This window comes from Chlamydotis macqueenii, chromosome 1 (genome assembly GCF_036417535.1).
Source record: "Chlamydotis macqueenii isolate bChlMac1 chromosome 1, bChlMac1.mat, whole genome shotgun sequence".
In the NCBI taxonomy this organism is placed as follows: domain Eukaryota; kingdom Metazoa; phylum Chordata; class Aves; order Otidiformes; family Otididae; genus Chlamydotis; species Chlamydotis macqueenii.
The window spans coordinates 33425945-33448303 of record NC_141556.1 but is presented as its reverse complement, the minus strand read 5'-3'; the positions used below and the strand labels follow the sequence as shown (position 1 = coordinate 33448303).

Sequence of the window (22359 nt, the reverse complement as noted above, 5' to 3'; positions counted from 1 at the left end):
CCCCTTACCAGATCATTAACACATAGTACACAACATAGGAGTTGTTTGTTACTCCACTATTAACTCTTGCACCATTTCATCCTACCTCTTTGCTTCTTCCATATTCACATGCTTTTTGTAAGGTGAACAATACTGAATCACAGAAATATTTCAACTTGATTTCTGCTTTGTTTCAGCAGAGAAAAAAGGCAGAGGGCTAAATACCTGTTTTGTTTCTTCCTAAATAGCACAAAGAAGGATGCAGGGCAGCTCTTATTTGTAGGAGTCTAATATATATATATATTTAATCTTACCATTCAAGTTGCTTTAATAATTTATTATGGCAAGGAGCTCCCCAGATTAATTTTGCCTTCAAAATCTTAGAGGAATGTTGACAATATTAAGGTCTCTAATAACGCATTAATGTAAGTAGTGAGAAACAAAGCCCCTGGGAGCCCTTGCTAATTAGGGGCTTTGCTATTTTATATAAATGATTGAATTATGCATATGATGATCTATGGAGGAGCTAGACTTTTACCCAGAGGAGTCTATAGTGGTTTTGCACTGACTGGGGAATACAGCGTGAAGTTATGATAGCTTATTACGCTGGAAGGTGGAGATTGTTCGAAGTTTAGTGTCTGGCATTTTGCTCAGCTACCCACAAAGCTAACTTGTAATAATAATGTAACCATGGTAATGCTGCTGATCTAAACCTGACACAGATTTGGATGACTGAATGGCTAGCCAATAGACTAGAACACTATGGGATGCATAATGACATACAATCTTAAGGAAGTGAAAGCATAGTGTATGTAAATGCCAAGTATTACCGGCATGTAGAAGGCTTAGCTCCTGGGAGCTGCTTTCTCACCTTAATGCTTTCAATATCTGATTGTGACCGTCTTGCCAGGCTGAGGAGACCTACAAGACTGTGGGTCTGGAAACTGCTAACAGATCACTAGCAGTATTTTCTTCTGTGTTTTGTAAATGGTAGGGAGCACTTGCTTTGTTTACAGTGATAAAGGAACGCTAACTCCTACCTTTGTATAGTTTCTTTTGGGCAAAGAGAAAAGTTCCCCACAACAATATCTGTGTAGCTTCAGGGGAAAAATCTTAACAAGGAAGGAGTGCTTGAATAGCCACCCCTGCCTTACCTGACAGGCAACAGATAAATCACTGTCAATAAGAGAAAGAGCATCGGGCCCGAAGCCTCCCCCATGGAAATCAGCTAAAGGGAGTGGAGAGGATCACTGTATCAATATTAGCTGCCCACTCTCACAAATTTTTTGATGGTATTTGGAAGCTTTTCTGAAAGTCCCAGCTGTCAAGACCAGGAAATTAATTGATTGGGAAGCTCTACTTCTGTAAGCTTCCTTCCCTTATGCTTGAAGGTAATCATAAAAATGTGAACCAGAATATGCTATAAAGGATGACACACAAAAAAAAAACCAAAACAACCCCAAAACCCAAAGAACTCCAAATACATATTTTCTGAGATAATATCTGATTTTAAGCCAGCCTCATGATTTTCTGGAACCTGATTCATGACCACACAGAACTGGCAATACTGAGGTCTAGCCCTGCTCTCAACAGTGGCTTCTAGATGTTCTCTTTGGAAAGATGCATTTCCAGTCCTATGAACGTGTGAAGTTACTTCAGAGTAACTCCCCCCTTCCATTTGTCTTCCCACCCTTCTGTCAACCTTCCTTCCATCCATTAGCCAGAGAAGTAAAATTTGGGTTTGGGGTTGCCTCAGAAACAGAGATTTTATTTCAGTGAGTTCCTGCTTCAAAACCCATCCACCCAGCAAGGACCAGGGCAGGTGTGGTTGCCCTCCTCCCAGTTTCAAAGGTCCCTTTCATTCTTGTTATCAGACTTCTTGGGTAGGTCCGCTGGCCACACCGCGGGCATGTAGAGCCTGCTATCCTCTCCTGCCACAAATCACTGCATAAAATGGCACCAAGGTACCCCTCTTTCTGTAAACCTGAGTATTGTTCTGTCATTGGAAGTGTGATGCATGCTAAACAGTGGGAGAAGTACAATTAGTTTTTTAAGTTATCCAAACTTTTTTTTTTTTCATCAGCTATCTAAACTAAACAAGTCTAGGGACAGGAACTGTTCATTGCTTATAAAGACAAACTTCTCTAGCCTTGCTGAAGTTCTCCGTAAGACCATACTTAGAAAAATGATGAGTGTAATACTCTCTGTGAATTATAGTTTTCATTTAATTTGAAAAAAAAAACCAACCCCAAACTGTCTATTTCTGTGAAGCACGGATTACTTCATGGCTGGCAATGAAAGTTTTGCCCACATTATTAAATTACTGACAGTCTTTCTGTTTATTTCTGTTGGGGGAAGCAGATAGACTAGAATGACATTCTGCATTGATCTATTTTTAATTCGCCTTTCTGGCGCTGACCCTTCAACTTTCAACAATGTTTGAAATGTTTTTGGGGTCCTTGAGGACCCCAAAAGATAAAATTGGCATTTTGGAGCATTTCTGGAAAGACTGGTGATATTTAATTTCTATTCTGATGGTAACCTATCCTGACAAATAGAATACATAAATTAGAATCATAGAATGGTTTAGAGTTGGAAGGGACCTTCAAAGGTCGTCTAGTCCAACCCCCCTGCAAGGAGCAGGGACATCCCCAACTAGATCAGGTTGCTGAGAGCCTCATCCAGCCTGGCCTTGAATGTTTCCGGGGATGGGGCATCCACCAGCTCTCTGGGCAACCTGTTCCAGTGTTCTACAACTCTCATTGTTAATTGTCTCCTGGGCATTCCAAGGATGCAAAACTGTACATAAATGTCATTTTCCTCCCCATCTCAAACATAAGGTATATGTGTTCTGTTTCTTTTTTTCAAAAATTCTATCCACGTTTATTTATTTTTTACTTCTTAGTTTCTCTCCTTTCACTCCTAGTATGAGTGTGAGGTCAGTCCCAAGGCAGCGTCCTGCATCCCGCTCAGGAGGAGGTACAGGAAGAAAAAATGTTATCAGTACTGCCAATGTCTGTGCAGCATTTGCTTGGGGAATGAAGATTTGGAGCACACACAGATTCCTCCACTTGCACAGAAAGTGATCTCAAGAGAGATAAAGGACCCCTCTGTCTTTGAGGTGACTAAAGTGTTTGTGCGCTTGGAGCTGACCTGTATCTATCCCTTTGAAAAAGTTAGAAAGCTTACATCTATTCACATTTTAAAAGCCTGTTCCTCCAACAACAGATAAAGGAAATGCATTTCTAAACTGATGATACCTGTACGGGAGGCAGGGAGCCGGTACTTCTGAGTTGTATCACAGGAGCTTGGCTAGGACCAGGTGACTCATTTCAGCACACATGACAGACTCATTGAACAAAATCCCCTGTTCTTCCCTCTTCTCCTTCCTCCATCTTTTAGTGCCCTCTGGTTCTGTACTCTATGTGTAATGTTTTGTCTGTTTCATGGTCAGCTTTGGATTTTTTTCATTACTTCTCCAGCTCAGTGTCATCACTATTATAACCTTTGTTCTTGTCCTTGGAAGTGCTCTGTAACTGCCACTTCTTCATCCTTGTCTCTTTCTACCGCCCTTTCAGCACCGTATGCATTCTCAGTATGAAAATTCTTGCCTATGCCTTCCACAGTACCCCTACAGCTTAAAATTCCCAGTAAATCCTGGCTCTGAAAACTGCTATCACCACTGTTTTCAGCTTCCTTCTGACACATCCATGTCACCCCAATCACGTATCTCAAACTCCTGGCCGTACCTCTGTCCACACAGCTGTCGTTGGCCACTTTGCTACCAGGCCACAAAAGCTGGCTCTTGTTCAGCTTGCTGTCCACCAAGACCATGAAGGCCTCTTCCACAGAGCTGCTCCCCAGCCACTGTCTTCCCCTTATCTGATCGTTAGTCTAACATACTCTCGTTCTCGTATTTGTTGCGTGCAGGCAGACTGCTTCCCCTTCCTCAGCACACCACAGATTCAGTGTGGCTGCAGATCTTTGTGGGACTGAGACCTTTGAAAGAAAACTTCTTTTGCAAGCACCTAGTGCATTACCTACAATCTGCTGATCTAATTATTCATGGTTTTGTTATGGCTAATGTCCTAATATTAATGCTGCACTAAAAATAGGACTCCATTGCTCACATTTAATTGCCATCAATGTTTGGAAAAGACACTCATTATATTTTTAAGTACATTTGGGCAATGGCCAAATATTACAAATATAAATGTAAAATGTAAAATGTTCCAATTGTTTCCAAAGGGGCAGCTTTTTGTTTCTAATTACCTCTTTCAATTAATTTTTATTGCTGATCCTATGATCATGTGTAATGCAACATCCCCCCACTGCAGGACTCCCTCAGACCCTACAAATGATATTCCTTATAGCTGCCCCGTTAATGCCAACAACAACACTCTGTAATGAATATCAGCCGACTTAGCTACAGGCCTTTTTACTCCTACTCTTCTCTTTCCTAAATGCAAATCATTATTTGTTTATGAGCTGTTTTCAATTGTATCTTTGTCCTTGCTTGTCTTTACCAGAGGCTGCTGCTGGAACATGGAATTGCTAAATCAGAAGAAAGTGGGTGGGTGGGAGAGTGCAGATGCCAAGAGGACTACAATCCCATGGATGGATATTTCTCAGATAGCTCACAATTAAAATAGCTCAGTGGCATGGCAGAGCTTGTTTTTGTGGCCCTGGGTGTCATAATGAATGCAGTCCAGTGATAGAATTACTGAAATAATTAAAAAACATTAGTTAAAAAAAAAAAGTCTGTAATTGTCGTTCATCATTGTTAAGGAGCATCAAGCAGTCACTGGCTTGAGTCAGAATTTTTTTGTAAGGTCCCTAGGGAGGGCCAAGCTGTTGAAATGTCAAGGGAAGGAGTGGTACAGGGAGAAATTCTGGTGGCAAAGTGACATACATTTATGCAACTGCCATTCTGGGTGAGGGCACTGTTCTTTCTGCTCACTGCTCTAACACCCAACGAGTCATTCAGATTTATGCTGATAATAACCTACCTTTTGTTTTTTACGATCACTCCTCTTATGAGTAATTTTTTTGCTTTCATCTTCATACACCAAAACAAAGTCAATTCTTCGTTGCCCATCGCTGAAGAACAAGGTGTCAGGCTCATTGTCAAAATCAGCCTGGAAGGCAAGTAGGATAGCTTAATATGAAGAACTTCACTTGTTGGCTCCTTACTTGCTTCCTGTTACACAGTACGCCAGTGAACAGAGGAATTCAACACATCTCAGACTCTAATTAACATGAAGACCAAAGTGAGAACAAAAGTAGCATGGAGTAGAATGGAGGAAAAAAAAAGTTTGTGAGGCCTCTGCATCACATAAGAACAGCAGAACCTTGACCTAATTTTGTTCTTTAAAAATAGCATAATAGCTTTTGGCAATGGGAGGAGCATTGAGATGCAGCACCATTCCCAAATAACGCATCTGTCAAGTAATTTGCATGCCATCACGGATACAATGTTAGATAGTCTGTCTACAAGATAAGTTGTTGCCTGATGGGAGTCTCAGAATTAGTGTGTTCCCATCTGTCCCCTTACTTGTTAGAAGTTTAAGCATCTCTGAAATTAAAACCAAAATGAAACAAAACAAAAAGCCCAGTAGTTTCATGCACCCTAATACCCAAAGCCACTATTGCCCCGAGAACAAAGAACATGACCAGGCTGCAGGTGAACTCTCAAAATGGACACATGCTGTGTGGATTTATTTCTCTTTTTATTCACAATATCTCAGCAAGCAAAAACATTGTTCTATGCCACACATCCATCATGTTATAATATATGCCAAAACCAAAAGGATTAATATATCCATTAAGCCATTATCTAGTCCTTGGAGGAAAGTAGGAGATTGTCCTATCCACTAATAACATGTTAACATGTTACTTCATGTGTGAAATGATACAGACACATTGATGATGGGGGAACCTGAATCCTTGAGTAATGATTTTGTAGTTTCTTAGTGTACTCTGAGGGCACTATCACATGTAACAACCCCTCCTTTCAGGTAATGTTACCCTTTCATTCAGCTATAATGTTATCAGAATTGTCATGTAATGAGCACCAAACTCTCAGGTTCTTGGCCAAATCCATCCATGGTGTTAATGAGGGCACTGCCACCGAAGTTGATGGGTACCAAATGTCTGAAATGGGACTCAGCATTGTATTAGAGATGGTAAGATCTCCAAAGCTGGCAAGGTTCCCATACAGAACTGCAGAGGAGCCTTGGGTTCCAGACAGCTGGGCATGCAGGGTGGCCCAGGGCAGGATCAGGCCAGGCAAAACGACCCAGAATAAACTCTTGCACATGTTCTGCCTTTGGGGACATGGAAAACATTCCCAGATATCCTATCCTTCAAATTTCCCTGTCAGTGCAGACCAAACTTCATGAGGGATACCAGGTCCAGTTTTGGGATCTCTGTGATATCTGGTCCACTGAAAGGCACATGGAAATGTGGTTATGGTGTCAGAGACCCCTTAAATACAGACTGAAATAGTAGTTCTTCAACTGTGATTAAACTGAGAAGAACGCCAGTCTTCAGTCAGGAGCCCCCCGGTTCCAGGGAGCATACAGTGTTTTAGGAAGCACATGTGTCAGTGTTTCCAAAACAAAATTTTCCAGGAGTTTTATTCTAAACCTCTCCCTGTAGACTATTTTGTTACTGTTTATTGGCTGAGTCAAAACAGTCGACCAAGATGTGTCTCCCCATAATTATGACAACATTTCCATATTTTAAATAAACTCAGGGGAGTTTAAACTCACTTTTTTTTTTCTTTTTTATGTTGTGTGTGCAACGGCTAGGAGCTGCTGCAAAGAGGTCCTGTTAACTTAGTTGATTCAAACAGTCTGAGCAGAGTCTTGGTTAGATTATCTGAATCCCACTTGTGCCTAGAGATTTGTGACAAACATACATATACGCATATATATATTCATATGGCCGATATACACATATATTCTACACTGATTTCACAACCCAGCCTAGGACTCAGAACTACCTAGGCAACCACCAAATCAACATACAACTGCACACTGTGCATAAAGTTTTAGGGAAAAATAAGTCACAGATACGAATTTCTAAATTCTTGAGAGCTAGAGTTGGCATAGCCCCATCAAGCAATCAGACTTGACCCTGACAAGCTTCCCTCTGCTGAGGACTAGCCATGGGTGTAAAATGAGACCATTGCCAGTCTCATTTAAGACATAATCACAATGATTTCATGTTGACTAGATTCCCATCGGGAAGAAAGTATCAACAAACCACAGCCTGGCACAGGGCCCAGCCCTGCAGCCTCTGCTCTCCCCCGGGACCCCAGCAGGCTCTGGCCTGGGCTAAAACTGCCCCGCGTCGCAATGTGGGAAACACAGAACCCGGACCTTGTGATAATGAATAGGGCGGGGAAGTGTTGCCAGTGTGTAAAGCAGAAGGTTTTTTAATTGGGCTTCTTTGTCATTTGAATCTTAGAAACAGCATTGTAATAACTTCTGTTTAAAGAGACAGAGTTTGGTTGTGAAATTCAAGCACTTGAAAGCATAAAAGCAGTAACAGCTTTGAGGCTTTTTTCGCTACCACTTTTAGGTTTTTCCTATATGACCTTTTCATAGGATAGAGAAGAAAGAAATGGCAGACAGCAAACATTAGACCAAGTTTTGATCATAATTTGTGATTGCATAATTTCACAGTCTAAATAATTTTCCTTTAAACGTAGCCTCTGTTAAGCTTATAAAACCAATATGTAACAGCGATAATTGGCTTAACTGGATTGTTGATAACCAGATGCAAAGATTGCCTGTTAATCAGTATTCTAATTCATTAATTTACTTACATATGTGATTTCATTCACATGAGTATATACATGTCAGCATAAACATACACCTTTATATATATATATATGAGAAACTCTCTCCATATATCAAACTATGTATATATATAATGGAATACAGCTGAAAGATTAGTCAATATTGGATTTCATGAATTCAAGTACAGAGGAGTTCGTACTTACGAAGCTAACTTCTTAAATGCAATCTCTATTGCTTTTAATCACAAGGACATTGTTCAATTGACCTATCCATAGGAACTTTATGTATCAATAAAATAATAAAGAATTGACTCATTAAGCCTGAATACTTAAGTGATCAAGATTAAGACGCACACAAATAAATTGTAATGTAACATTAAATGTTGCTCAATTAAAAGTAAGAAGTAAAACGCAAAACAGACTGTAATAGTCACGGTTCCGACCACTGCATTAACTTAGATGTGTAGTGTATCTTGTAATCCCTACTGGATAGTTTGTAATGAAAAATCATATATTATTCAACATAATTATCAGGGGAAAAACAGGACCAGAAACCAAAAAGATGTGCTGTACTCTGAAGTTAATAATTCCTTTGAGACACTGTTTGTTTTTTTTAAAAATATGTAATATTATTTGACAGTATTACAAATGTTATTATCATACAAATGCACACAAGCTTGTGTGCATAGTCACATAAGTTAATGGGGCTGAAATTCCAAGACATAATTTTTCTTAAGTATCAGTAGCAAATTATAACCCAAAATAATGAACAGGCCCGTTGGTACCTTTTTGTTTTGAAAGAAACAAACACGGGGTCTATTTACTGCACTATCTAATTTTCTCAGCCTCAGCATAATCACATTTTAAGTACTGATGGAGGCAACTGGTTGTGCACTCTAATGTTATAATAATACCCCAGTGGACAGGAGGTTAATATTGATTAACACCGTTAATAAATTAAAAAAATATAATACCTTTAGCTGTAAAATACTAATTATATTTAGCACATATTCTGCAGCGCTTCTGAACTCTCCAAGTGCTGTACAATCAACTGCTTGCTACCATGGAGAGACAGGGAACTATTAGCTGCTTTATGAACAGAAGGAATCTGAAGCAGAGGAGGGCCTGGCCGTGGACAAAGCTTTTTGGAACACTTAGGTCACACCTGCGTGGGCTAGCCTAGGGGCAACATGGCCAAGTTCAGGAATGTGTTCCTCTGCATTTCACCTCAGAGCAAGATCAGAGCAGGTGAGCATCAGTGGCTCTTCATTGCAGGGAAGGAGACTGGAGGTAGCCCAGAAGCATGTATGATGGAGCTACCACCTCCTCAGCACCAAATGTGTTGTCCTACAGACCCACTGCTTGGGTCCTCACTACCAGCAGATGTACACACAACTGGTGGGATCCTGCCGCAGCTGGAAAGGGCTGCATTGATGCAGTCACACTGAAGGTCCTGGGTCAGCCCTGAGCAGCTCTCTGCCATGCACACCCCCTTGCTTATGCATCTTCTCTTCATCCTCCCTGACTCTGGCCCCCCGCGGTTACCTCAGCAAAGGAATAAGGAGCTTCCTGCGCTCTTTGCTAATCCAGCACAAGAAGTTGTTGGTAAACAGCATCTGCTCTCCCAGCCCGCGGGATAGAGTGGCACTGGGAGAAGGGACAAGTGGGACATGAAGACAAGCTTGCCCCTCCACACAGGTCTGTCAAGGTCGAGGTAACCGATTTGGCTCCAAGTGACCATCCCATGGAACCGACCCTGAGCCCCTTGACTCAGTGCTCCTCAGGAGGGAGACTACCGTGTGCTCCTCCTCACATACAATTAGGCTCGCCAGTATCTAAGGGGAGCTGCTGCATCTCACTCTTGAGACCATTCCTGTAGTCATGGCTACATGTGATGCCTGCAGCAGAAGATGAAAGGAGACCACGCTAGTGAAAAGCTCCCTTCAGCAACAGTGATGCTCCATGCCAGGGGAAGAAAAACGGTGGCATGACAAAGAAACCCATCTTCAGTTTTCCATGCTTCTCTGGGCATTATATTGTTAAGCACCCAGTGGGGATAATGGTCGGAAGGGCAGCATGGAGACGAGCATGAAGAAAAATATGTGCACAGGATTTACAGTTATTTATTGTTTACTACACTCTGAACAAGCATAGTATTGTAAGCTGAGTTTTTTTAAATAACAAGAGATTCTGCAGGAATGACTTATCTTACTGGAAGGATAAAATAAGTGCTTTATTTTGTCCACACAAACCTTTGGTGTGACCGTCAATAGCACCAAATGTAATCATTACTGTAGGGATAAACTACGTGTTTGTAACCTCACATAATTTTCAGATATGCTTCCGAACAGCTTCCTGCAGCACGCCAGGGAATAAATCAGCACTGGGCAACACGAGAGCAGAGCCAAGCCTGTGTAACATCTCCTCTGCTGACAGGCACCTGCGAAAAAACCCCCGGCTGGAGCAGGATGACAGTCTTGCGGGGGACCCACAGGTTACACTTCAGTTGTGGGTTTTACGTAGGTGAAAATTTCAGAGTGCCTGTTTAGGAGCACAGTTATTTCTCTCTACAGGCCTCAGGAAACTTCAAATCAAGTAAATAAAAAGGAAACAAATTATATTACCAGGATATCATGGAGCATAATTGTCTGTAAAGTGCTTTGAGATCATCTGGAGAAAATGTTACAGAAATATGAAGTTATTCTTACTATCACAGCTATATAACAAGATCTTTTATTACTTTATGTTCTAAATGACCAAAAGAGACAACTTTCTGACATTAATACCAACACGAGCATTTACTTCTGGAAAACATAAGATATATATAATATATAAGATACTTCAGGAAGTTACACGTTTATTTGCAGACCACATACTAATGTTCGTCTGTCTCCATAGGGCCATAAAACTGTTGTGCCTTTAACAGTTTTCCTTGTGACTCATATTTGCTAATAACAACAGAGGACTGGTTTCATTCTGTTTTTAGCAACAATGAGGTTATTAGCAAGCACTTAATCAGAGGAAGGAGCTGTTTGTTTTGTTTTTTTTTTCATTTCCTCTACATGTAAATAAAGTTTTGATTTGTAACAAACTGAAATAAACTGAGACTAAAGACACAGTAGAAAAATACGAGGCATCATGACAGTCATACATTCCTGTCAGCAGAAAGCGTTTGGTAACCGGCCAGGCATTGGGATGCCTCGTCCCCTGAGCTAAGTTTGGACCAGACACCCACTTGACTTCCTGCCTGAGCGTCATGTCGCTGCTGGCCAAGGGAGTTCCAGTCACTCCTGATTAGAGAGAGACCAAACAGCCTTACTATTAAAGAAAGGTGAAGACAGTACTCTGCTAAAACCTGCTTTTCAGCACTCTCATCTTTCTTGGGATGCAGACGCTGGAAAATTCACTCTTTCGGACTTCCCTGAAGCCTTTTCACTGCAGAAATTGTATTTGAGGGGCAGTAGTAATAGACAATTTGAAGATGTTATCCTCCCCTCTGCAGATGCTGACTCTCAAAAAAAAAATCTTACTGTTTCATCCAAATTCAAACTATCTACTTAAAAAGCAGGTTAAGACTGCAAAATGCAACATCTGAGAGCTGGAAAAGGCTTGAATTAATGCTGTCTATGCAGTTTTGTCTTCCTTGTACATACTGTTTATGATACATGGATTAATTGCACAACCACATGCCATACTTCTACGCTCCTTGTAGTAGTCAGGGAATACTCCTTATTATCTTTTATCTTTTTTTATTCAACTTCTCTTTTTGTTATACCTCATATAAATAGCTCAAAAACTTAAAAGATGGATTTCCTTCTGACTATGCCTGTGGTACTGTTCTCATAGAATCTCAATGTTCTACAAATGTTGAGAAATTTAGTTTTACAAGATCCCCTAGGAGAGAAAGTAACAGTAGAACCCTCGTTTTAACAGTGATCACAGAAGGCATCTAGAAACCAATGCCAAAATCTGTTGAGATGTCTCCTAAATTTGGAGTTCTAGCTTGAGATACCAGGACAGTGACATCTTTCCAGAGAGCTTAGAATTCTCTCTTGACAGAGCAATACACTCTCTTGCAGGTCCGTATGTGACTATCTTGAACTAATGCAAACAGGGTCACAGATGTTCCCCTTTGACACTCAGGAAATAAACAAAACCTGGATGGGACTTTGTAAATCTTACACAGACACCTATAGCAGAAGCAGGGATAAAATTGAGTTGTCTAGGGCTGCACTCAGTTTCTCTAGTTACAAGAACCTTTCATTTTTTCCCTGCAATTTGCTGCCACATTTACTCCTTGCTGAAGTACTACAAACAACACCCTCACAGAATTTGGGCTTTTTGGAGATCTATGTCATGTGCTGAATGAGGCAGGGATCTTGCTGCAAACTTAGCATGTGAGCCTATAATCAGAGACAGCACCAGAAGAGAAACAGGACCACTTCTATTAGCCAATAGCTTACTCAGTTCTGGCTATTCCAGGATGACTTGCTAAATCAAATCAAATTTCCAGAACACTTCAGCTGCAAAGCATGATCTAAGTTTAGACAACAGGCGCAGTACTTCTACTCAATCATTTTAAGGTTAGGCTTCCTATTCAGTTTCCATTTCTAGCTACAGTTAGCGCTCATCCACTTCACAGACAGGCTCAGCAGACCTCAGTTTTATCTTTCTGGCCCCTCCAACCCACTGAAACTGCCCGGTGGCCAACAAGGAGGACCTGACATGAAAGGAGCAGTGCAGAAAAGATGCTAAAACTGAGCAGAAGTTACAACTGCTGGTAAACACGAGTAACCAAAAGTAAAAATTGATTTTGACAGCTGATTTTCAGTAGAAATAAAAATAAGTTCTACCAAGACTGCTCAGAAGAGTCTGTTCTAACCACAAGGTATATGACATTCTGGCTGGTTTGACGCTATTTCATTTCATATAAATACATAAAAAAAAAATTTAATTAAACCACAAGGAGAGTCCAGGAAGAGTTTTTATAACATCCTGGTCAGGACAAGGACACTCAGTTGGCAAGTGGAAGCTCTTGGTTCCGCATCATGCTAAAAAAAATGTTTAAATCTTTTTCTAGAGGCTGAAACAGCTTCAAATGAAGACTATTCTGGCAACAAAAGGCAGGGGCAGGGGCAGGGGAGGTGAAGGTATACAGCTCCCAGAAGGAAACTAATTTCCTGGTAGTTTGGGTATTTGTTTCCTACAGCAAAGGCAGGAAAAAATCCCTCTGACCCATAACTATCACAAGTACTTTGCCACCTAAGCTGCTACAGCAGCTCCCCAAGGCTCTGGTGTACCTTGGAGCAATGAAGACTGAATCTATCCCTTCATTTACACTGCTTTTGAAATGCACTACCACTACAGGTAATCCTTTCTCTCTTTCTTTTATGATTCTGTTTCCCAATTCAGTTTGCTATGAATGAAAATAGCTTTCAGTTTGGTGGCCTGGTGGAAAAATAAATTATTTAAACAGCTCTGGTCATAATATCTACATATAAGAGAGGGAAGGCTTAATTCGACCCCCTGAATTTGAATGCTTGATTTGCATCTTTTAACTTTTTGGCTCATTTTTCATTGCATTGTAGTTCTCCTAGTCCTATTAAAAAAACAGCGTACTTCCCTATAGGCAGAGAAGTCAGTAGGAGCTGGACCTCCAGTTATAACAGACCTCCTCTGTGCAAGCTGAAAGGATAACTGGTAGCAGCGGTAGCAGGCTGGAGTAGGATCTAGTAAACAGTGATAAAGAAATGCACAGGCAGGTTCAGTTATTTGTAAATAGATGATGGTTTAAATGTCAGTGTCTTGGACAGGGCTGACTGGGAACAGCTCCAGCGCTCATTACTTGATGGCACCATTACAGTACTTTCTTGAATGATTCCCCTACGTGAAAACCATCATGAAGCTCTTAGGTGCCCAAAATTAATTGGTCCAATGAGCAATTCCTGACACTGTTGAACCTGTTTCTTTATGCCATGTTCTCCTGTAACACTGATCCACTTGTAGAAGTAGCTTAACTAGAAAAGACAACCTATACACACCAAAAGCCAGTGACACTAACCGCTGTCATTAGAGTAACGAAACACAGAACAGGCTTTTTTGATTTATATGGAGTTGCTCTATTAGCTTTAGGATAAGTATATGATTTTACATCTTTTTAAATCCAGGATTATAGCTATCTCCTTGTGCAACTGCAGACCCCACTTGTACCATTCTAGAGGAAAAAATAAAATTGGACTCATCAATATGCCAGGTGGGCATCAGGTTGGCAAAGCATATGCCATGGCAGGGCTTTTTGGGGTCAACTGGCCAGCCCTTAGAGAGAAACGAGATCTGAGGCAGGGGATCTTGAGCTGGAGCCAGAAGCCTGGTAGCTGCAGAAAACATTAGGCAAGCTGGGGAACTTTAATTTTGGACAAAGGGAATGGACATCTCCAGGTCTTTTTCTTTTAATTGAGTCTGGTGCCTGTGTCAATCTGCTCCTTCACATCTGAGTCAATGACTTCAGGTACCTTTAGGGAAACAGAGATACAGCAACTCAGATTCAGTCACAAAGATGAATGGCATATGCTGCGAAGGCAAAGGATTGCTGTTCATTTGGAACAGCTACTGACTGTTGCACACCTATACAAGAAGAAATCACAGGTAGTCATAGTTAAAGTAAAGAAATACTCACCCATTCAGGAGTATGAAGGTTTTGCTGATCTGGTACAGTTCCATAAGTGGGAATAATAATTTGGTTTAGTTCCAAGACTAAAAATAAATGGAAAAAAATAAAGCATTTTAGCATTTTGTATGGCAGTTGTTTTTTTTTAAAAAAAATTATTAATGGTTTGTGGACAAGGTACTTTATTGCACTTATTTAGTGTTTCAGAAATAGAATGTTTGTGTCTCTTACTTCAGTCATAATGAACAGGTGGCAAGAGAGTAAAACATTAATTTCACCAGGATGACAAGCTAATGCTGGGAGATCATCCTGACCAAGCTACAGTGATGCAAGGCATCCCTTCGCTAGTATGTGTCATTTAGCATTTCAGAAAATTCTATCCATGGTCTAGCAGTAGTTATCTTCAATGTCTTCAATACCTTTCAATGAATAAGGGTACCAGAACTGGCTCCACCTACACAAATAACCCTAGCTCATGATTGACTGTACTTGTTACAAATAACAGTACCAGGGAATTGTTCAGAAATTCTGGAATGGGTGTGATACAGGCAGTGATGCTGCAACATTCACTCTATAACATGAATGATTTTCACATAACCTAATAACACACCTACAAGCTCAATGCGTATTGGTGCCCCAGTGAGTCCTCACCCATTTCCCTTGCAATATCTGTTAAAAACTAACAACCTGCAAACTGGATTTGTTTCCTGAAAATGTAGCATAAAATTAAAATTGTCTTGTGAAATATGCTACTCCATTACACCATTATCAAGCACAGTGGGAAAACCGTCCACCAGACCAAGCACTGGATAACACACAAATTCATACTAATAAAGTTGCTGGAAATAAGATACAGAAGGTCTGCAATTGCTGCAACACATTGGTTTTAGTTTCTTAAGAAATGTTTTTGGGCCTTAAGAAGAAGTCATATAATATTCTGAGGCTGAAGATAACATCAAGCGGCTGAAGAGAGAAGGGTGCTTTCTGGCTATGTGTGGCAGGCAGATAGACCCCATGTGTTATTTTTAGATCCTTAAAATAGAGAAGTGTCGTAGCCAAGTCTGTCCTGCACTGAGGAAAGGGTCATGGATATCAATGCCAGTGCTAAATGGAAATGCCATTTAGCTAAATGCCAGTGCTGTGTGGAAAGAATAGCTTCAACTTATCAAAAAATACTATAATACTAAAAAAAAAAATCCGCAAATGCTAAAATCATCTAATCTATAGTATTCTTAGAAGGACAGCTAAACACCCATTAGATACAATGCCAGGACAAACATAACTGATATGCCTGATTTTTTTTTTTTTTGGCTAAAAAACTTCATTGATACATGGCCAAATTCTCAAGAATCTTTAAGAAGCTTTTTTTTTCACTGACGATGCTGATTTATACCAGCTGAGGATATGTCAAAACACTTTGAAATGGAGCACAAGACTGCTCTTTACAAATCGGCAGAGTTCTCTCAAGGCCTCTAAGCAGCTGAATTCCCTGGTTTAAATACTCTTTCATAGAGCTTAGGTAGGGACTTCGTTCCAGATGTTGAGCTATCAGTTTCTAGATCTCTAGTGTGGTGATAGTGTATACTCTAGGGAGGAGACAAAAGTAAGTCCATGAATTTTTCCATCAACATCGCTTCAGAAACACTTGAGTCATAACACAAATGTTGGTCCAGTTGAATAATCAAAGTCCATGAGGTCTTGAAAACATCAACATCTTCAGAAACATTTGACCGCATTTAAAAAGAGAGGAGGAAAATGTGGACTAGTGCGGCACACAAACATCACATGCTGAGACCATAATATGAGGACTCAGAAAACATGAGCTGCTGCAAGATTGCGGTATATATACATCATTATATTTTAATGGGTTCAGCTCAGACTAGTGTGAGAAGGGCAAATACAAATCCTTGATGTCAGTGCAATGGGCATCACCCTACATTCCTTAGGGTGTTCTTTATTCTCTGTCTGGACACAAAGATACCCAGATACAAAGTGCTTCTGAAAGCCCACAGAAGGGGGAATGTTTCTGCCCACATATAATGGGCAGGGTGAAGGAGAAATATAAGCATCTTGCTTTGAAATATAAGCATCTGCTCTGAAATGCTGTGTGCCATTACACAAAACAAGCAGATGTGGACACAAACACAAAGACTTCTGCCAGCCACTGAACTGCAGTAACAAGAATCGAGAGTTAAAATGGCTTTTTTGCTAAATCCTCACAGTGTGTAACTACACACCCCTCATCAGTGCTGTCTAGAAATCCCTTCAGCCAGAACTGAAGAGAAGGGAGACACATGGCATTCATAACAGGAAGGATAACTCCAGGTCTCCCAAATCCTGATCTATCTGGGGCTGGCCAGGAATATCCTCTGGAGAAATTTTGTGAGTGCAATGTGCTTGTGCCTCGGTGTCTCTGGCCAGCATATCTTCCCCGTGATACGCTGAGTATCATGCACACTTTATGATTTTATGACTCAGAACAGCCTCTGGGCCATTGGTCCAAGGAAAGGACTCATGCAAAAGGGACCTGCCACTCTCACTTCTTACAGGACATTAGCCCAGAACTTCTCTCAAATTGAACAGAGATTCATGTTTGTGTGAAGCCAAAAATACAAAGCCTTGACACTACCTGGATCCATGCTTAGATAAAATTTGTTCTGGCAGTGGTTTTCAAGGACAGCTGTGCCGATTTGTGCAGTTTTTAGCTGGAAGAGACCATTCTTGTCTCTCAGGTATACAAACATGGTACCTGCAAAAACCCAGCTTTGCTAGAAAAGCTGCACCCATACAAAGTGCTTTTCCTACCCCCAAAATAACTTAATTTCTTCCACCTCCCTTCCAGCATTATAGTAAGGTCACTTTTAAGTATAGAGGACAAGAAAGAAAATTGCAGCACAGAAGTTTGGGGCTGGACTTTAGGAAAAGCTTTCTAACAGTGAGATGAGTAGAAGAGACCTAGGGAAGCAGGTGAGGTCATGTGAGGTCTTCAGCATCAGAGATTCTTCAGTACAGATTAATTAAATATCCTGAATATTCAGGCCACGCTGAAGCTGGCATGGACCTTAGGAGGATGACCTGAACATGAGCTTTTGAGGTCTTTTTCAGACCCAGTTTCCTCTGAGTACGTCTGGTCATAGTGTTCTAACAGTTATGACCAAAAAAGACCACTGCACTGAGGTTTTATATTAAAGTGGCAGTTCTGCTTACCTATTTCTTCTTCTTCAGCATTATCACTCCTGTTAATGTTCCGTTCAGAGCACATCAAGTGTAGATGATCATGTTCTACCACTCAGCCAAGTAAAGCAAAGAAGGTGTAAGTGAACAAAGCAATCTACCTAATTTGTGCTGGCATGCTTTGATTTTAATTGACTGATACATCAAGTTCTATCTTCAAGTAATCCTGACAACATAAAATTTTGTCAGAACATTTTATCTGATTTCTTTGAACTGTAATCACAGATTTGGAGTTCCTCATCAATGATACCAGTTGGTCCTTGATCTAGTCCTTAAAAAAGATGTTGTAAAAATTTTAAGTACTGAATATGTACATGCTACTTTAGAAGAACATCTCAGTGTTATCTGAGCTGTTAACATATCAGTGATATTTCCAGCTGCCTAGATATCATTCTGCAATGTAGGACACTGAATTGTGCTGTCAATGTTTCACACCTTACCTCAAATATGCCTATACACAAGTATTAAGAAGTCTATGTTAATCCCATGCTGCTTCTTTATAACCTGCGTATATCCCATGCTTTGGGCCAGGCCCAAAGGGAGATGAATCTTTTTGATTCCACCAGTCATTTGTTTTACGAGATTTCTCTATGGTTTTACTTTCTATAGGTCAGTCAGCATTTCTGACTGGATTGAATAAAGGTCCTAGAATTCCTTGAGAGTTAATGAAAACTGCTCAGTCCATTAGTTAATGGATATTGACAGCAAATGGTTTTGAAAGTTGAATGATCATCCCATTGAACAATTCAATTTTAAAGGCTTTCATGAACATTACTACTAGCAATCTCTACTTACTGCTAGAGCAGAGGTGAGAGGCTACGGCACACTGATAGGCATGGAAGCTGCTATCCCTCTGGAATAAATATAAAGAACAATTAAACCTTTCCTTGGAGTCTGAATAGTGAACTAACAGGAGTTGCCCAAAGCCCAAGCAGTTGGGATGAAATAGTTTTTTGAGACTGTAAACTAAGAGGTCTTTTTTCTAATGGAAAAAACCCCAACCAGTATCCAGAAGAGAAAAAAAAAAGATGCTGCCCAAAAAAATATTGACAAGAAAACTGCAAAGATATTGGATAAGCTGATGTTTGAAAAGACCACTAGTCTTGGCTCTGTAAGCAAGGACATTGCCAAACATGCCTGAAGTTGCCAAACTTTTTGTGCCAGAGAAATTCTTAGCTGTCATCAATTTCCTCTCTAATGGAAACAATCAAAGGTGAAAAGGGGCAGCAGCACTCTTTAAGCTTGCAAAGCACCAGCATAAGCCAAATTAATAGGCACAGAGTTATTCTTAGAAGTCACAAAGGTTTTACAGCACCAAACTCATAGTACCTGGTACTTCACTTCCCTCAACAAACCTGTGAGACATTGCAAATGACAAGATCTCAGCCCAGGCACTGAACATGGTACCTCAGGAGCAATCCTGAATGTAAAGCCAGAAAGTGATGTCCGGAATCCCTGGGCATTGCTGCTTTGCTATAGATATCATAGAATCATAGAATGGTTAGAGTTGGAAGGGACCTTCAAAGGTCATCTAGTCCAACTCCCCTGCAAGGAGCAGGGACATCTCCAACCAGATCAGGTTGCTCAGAGCCCCATCCAGCCTGGCCTTGAATGTTTCCAGGGATGGGGCATCTATCACCCCTCTGGGCAACCTGTTCCAGTGTTCCACCACCCTCATTGTAAAAATTTTTTTCCTAATATCTAATCTGATTGTACCTCCCTCTATTTTAAAACCATTACCCCTCCACTATTGCAACAGGCCCTGCTGAAGAGTTTCTCCTCAAAATCATACCACTTCTCACTTCCTTCATAGTATTTTGTAAGAATTGTGACTGTCTGTCACAGAAGTTTTAAAAAGTGTAAGTCACAAATTCTCTTCTTAGAGGGGAAAAAATAAATTAATAGCATATTGTGCTCTCCTAATGCAAAACTCATGTGTACAAGAATATCTGCTCAGCCCTGTGGTGGGATTTGACTGCTGCACAGGGTGACTCCTCCATAAGCAGGGAAGTTGACACTATGGTTACAGAAAATTAGTTGCTTTAAAGCTAGACTGCCATGCTGGGGCACGTCAACTTATCTGCAATACCTGGCTGTGGGCACAGTGCTGTCCCACAGCAAATGCAGGTGGAAAGCATGGGAGGGAAGGGTAGCAGGCTTTTACTGAAGGAGAACACTGAATGGATGGCATGTTTCAAAGCCACACTCTACCTTAGCTCACAGTACTGCCCTCGTGCAGCCATGCCTTAGACAATAACCTTCACTGCCTATAAAAATGTAAAAACATAGACACACTTCAGTCTTTCAGACTCAAATAGATCACAAAGAAAACTAACATAATAACAAAACATTTCACTGACCTGAAAAGATCAGGAAATATTTACAGGCAATTTTTATCTGAATCGACACATTCCCCAAAACATTTGTTTGACAGCCCCGGCACCACATTAGAACAGAAAAAATAGTCATTAGTAAAGTCTATTTGCCCTAACAAAAATTAAATGAAAAGATCATACCAGGTTTGCCCCCCTGAGGCTCAGAATACTGGATGGAGTCAGATTGTTCCCATCTGCTGGGATAGACAAGAAGATTCAAAGATGGTGGACTTTGCCCAAATACTGCTTTCCAAGTAGAGCAGATCCTGCATCACACAGCTCCTCAGAAAACAGACCAATGTTGTGGTCATGTCTTCCCATCTTGGCATGCTGCAGTCGTGCCAGCAGAAGATCAGTTTCATGATACCGTCATACACACACGTCTGAGAGGCAGTCAAGCAAAAACCACCCTCACAAGCAAAAACCCCACCTCACAGGTGCTGTCTCAGAAGCCACGAGAAGGCATGGTAAAATACTGGAGATGAGCTGAGTCTTGAAATGAATGAAAACTACTCTGAATCCTATCATCTAATCAAGTCAAATTACTTTCATCTTATTTAATATAAAAGAACAAACTACCACTGTTTGAAATAAAGCTAATTCATCTTCTGAAAAAGGATAAGTACTGACACATCAAAGACAGAGTATCATGTGAGGAAATGGCAATCACTGTCTATATCAAAACGGAGGAAATAATAATGAGGGGAGAGCATCATTTTCAGGTGAATCAGTCTAAAGGTCCAGAGTCGTCCCTGAACACCAACTAGGGACTGCAGTCCTAAAAGGGACTTTATATAAAGAATGTCCGTCTCTCTGTCTCTTGGTCCAAAAATAGTAAAATTATGGTACTGAAGTATAAGATTCTGTCCTATCTTTTGAGAGGGAAGGGGGGAAGAGGGGGACAAACTTATGCCATGTTGCTTTAAATGCCCCAGAGGATCTTAAAGGTGGAGAACTGACAATGCAAAGGATTTTCCCTACTGTGCAAAGATTTTGCTTTTCTAAAGTATAACACTTACTCAGAAAGTAAAGAAATTGTTGTAAACATGACTCCAAGCTCTGGAGCTATGAACAAAGAAAGCTCTGAATATGTGCTATTTAGACTAGACAAAACCATTGCTTTTCTTCCTTCTAATTTATATCAGAGTATATGTGTGTATAAACACACACCCATATACACATAAACATAAAAATTAATCTAATAGGTGTATTAAAAAAGCCTATTAGAGCAGACCACAACCTGTTATAAGGGCTGATCATAGAACAAATTATTTTTTTAGTTAAACGTAAACTATTCAAGCTGTATGTAATACTTGCTGAAATTTGAAGCAAAAGAAAACCATAGCACCAGTCAAATTTTTCTGGAAAGAGAAACTCTTGGACTGATACACTACTTTTTGGCAGCCACAATTTCTTTTGCTAGTGCAGAATATTTCTTCATTGTAGTTTATTTCATATGTTCTCTTTATCATACAGGAGTACTCGCAGACGTGAGAAACTATTTAAGAGTTGAAAAAATTGAAAAAGCAAGAATATGTTTTTTCTTTGTTAAACCTATGAATCAAATAAAGAAGGAGACAATGACATCCATAGCTCTAAACTAGAATAAATCAGGGCTGTTAACTTCCTTGAGCTTCGTCCTTTGTTAAAAAATCAGTTTTAAAGATAAAATATCCTTGATAGTCTTGATCTTTAAATATTGTCACATATAAAACAGTTGTGTTTAATCACCTAAATAATTTTAAACAAAAACACCTTAATCAAATTCTCCTTAGCTAGGATGATATGTTAATCTTATTTCTTTCACTTCACGGAGAACATGTATAAACACAAAGAGTTATGAAAAGAATGTCTGAGGTTATCCTTCCAAAATGTAAGTCTGAGCTTTCGACCTTGCTCCTTGCTAGGTGGAGACATTTTTATCAGGATCTTTTTGCCTGTTAAAGGTCTGCCTGGGTTGAGGGGACTCTTGCAGATTAGCTCTTCTCTGGGATACAGTCTCCTCTCCACTCACACATACGGACAGCCATTACGATCACAAATTTTCAACGGTTTCACCTCAGTTCATCAAAATACTATTATAGAATCATAGAATCATAGAACGGTTAGAGTTGGAAGGGACCTTCAAAGGTCATCTAGTCCAACCCTCTGGCAAGGAGCAGGGACATCTCCCACTAGATCAGGTTGCTCAGAGCCTCATCCAACCTGGCCTTGAATGTTTCCAGGGATGGGGCATCCACCACCTCTCTGGGCCACCTGTCCCAGTGTTCTTGCATTATATAACTTGCATTATAAAA

The 22359-nt window shown here is 40.4% G+C and overlaps 1 protein-coding gene across 2 annotated transcripts in view; it reads right to left on the bottom strand.

The window, feature by feature from the left end:
* The window catches only part of ANO6 (anoctamin 6), a 76982-nt gene that overhangs the window by 33917 nt on the left and 20706 nt on the right, over positions 1-22359 (bottom strand). For both annotated transcript variants that reach the window (XM_086748343.1, XM_086748354.1), the window contains exons 2-3: positions 14463-14539; positions 4989-5117 (exon numbers count right to left, since the gene is read on the bottom strand). In XM_086748343.1, coding sequence (XP_086604469.1) covers positions 4989-5117; positions 14463-14539 — 206 coding nt within the window. The remainder of the gene's footprint in view (positions 1-4988; positions 5118-14462; positions 14540-22359) is intronic.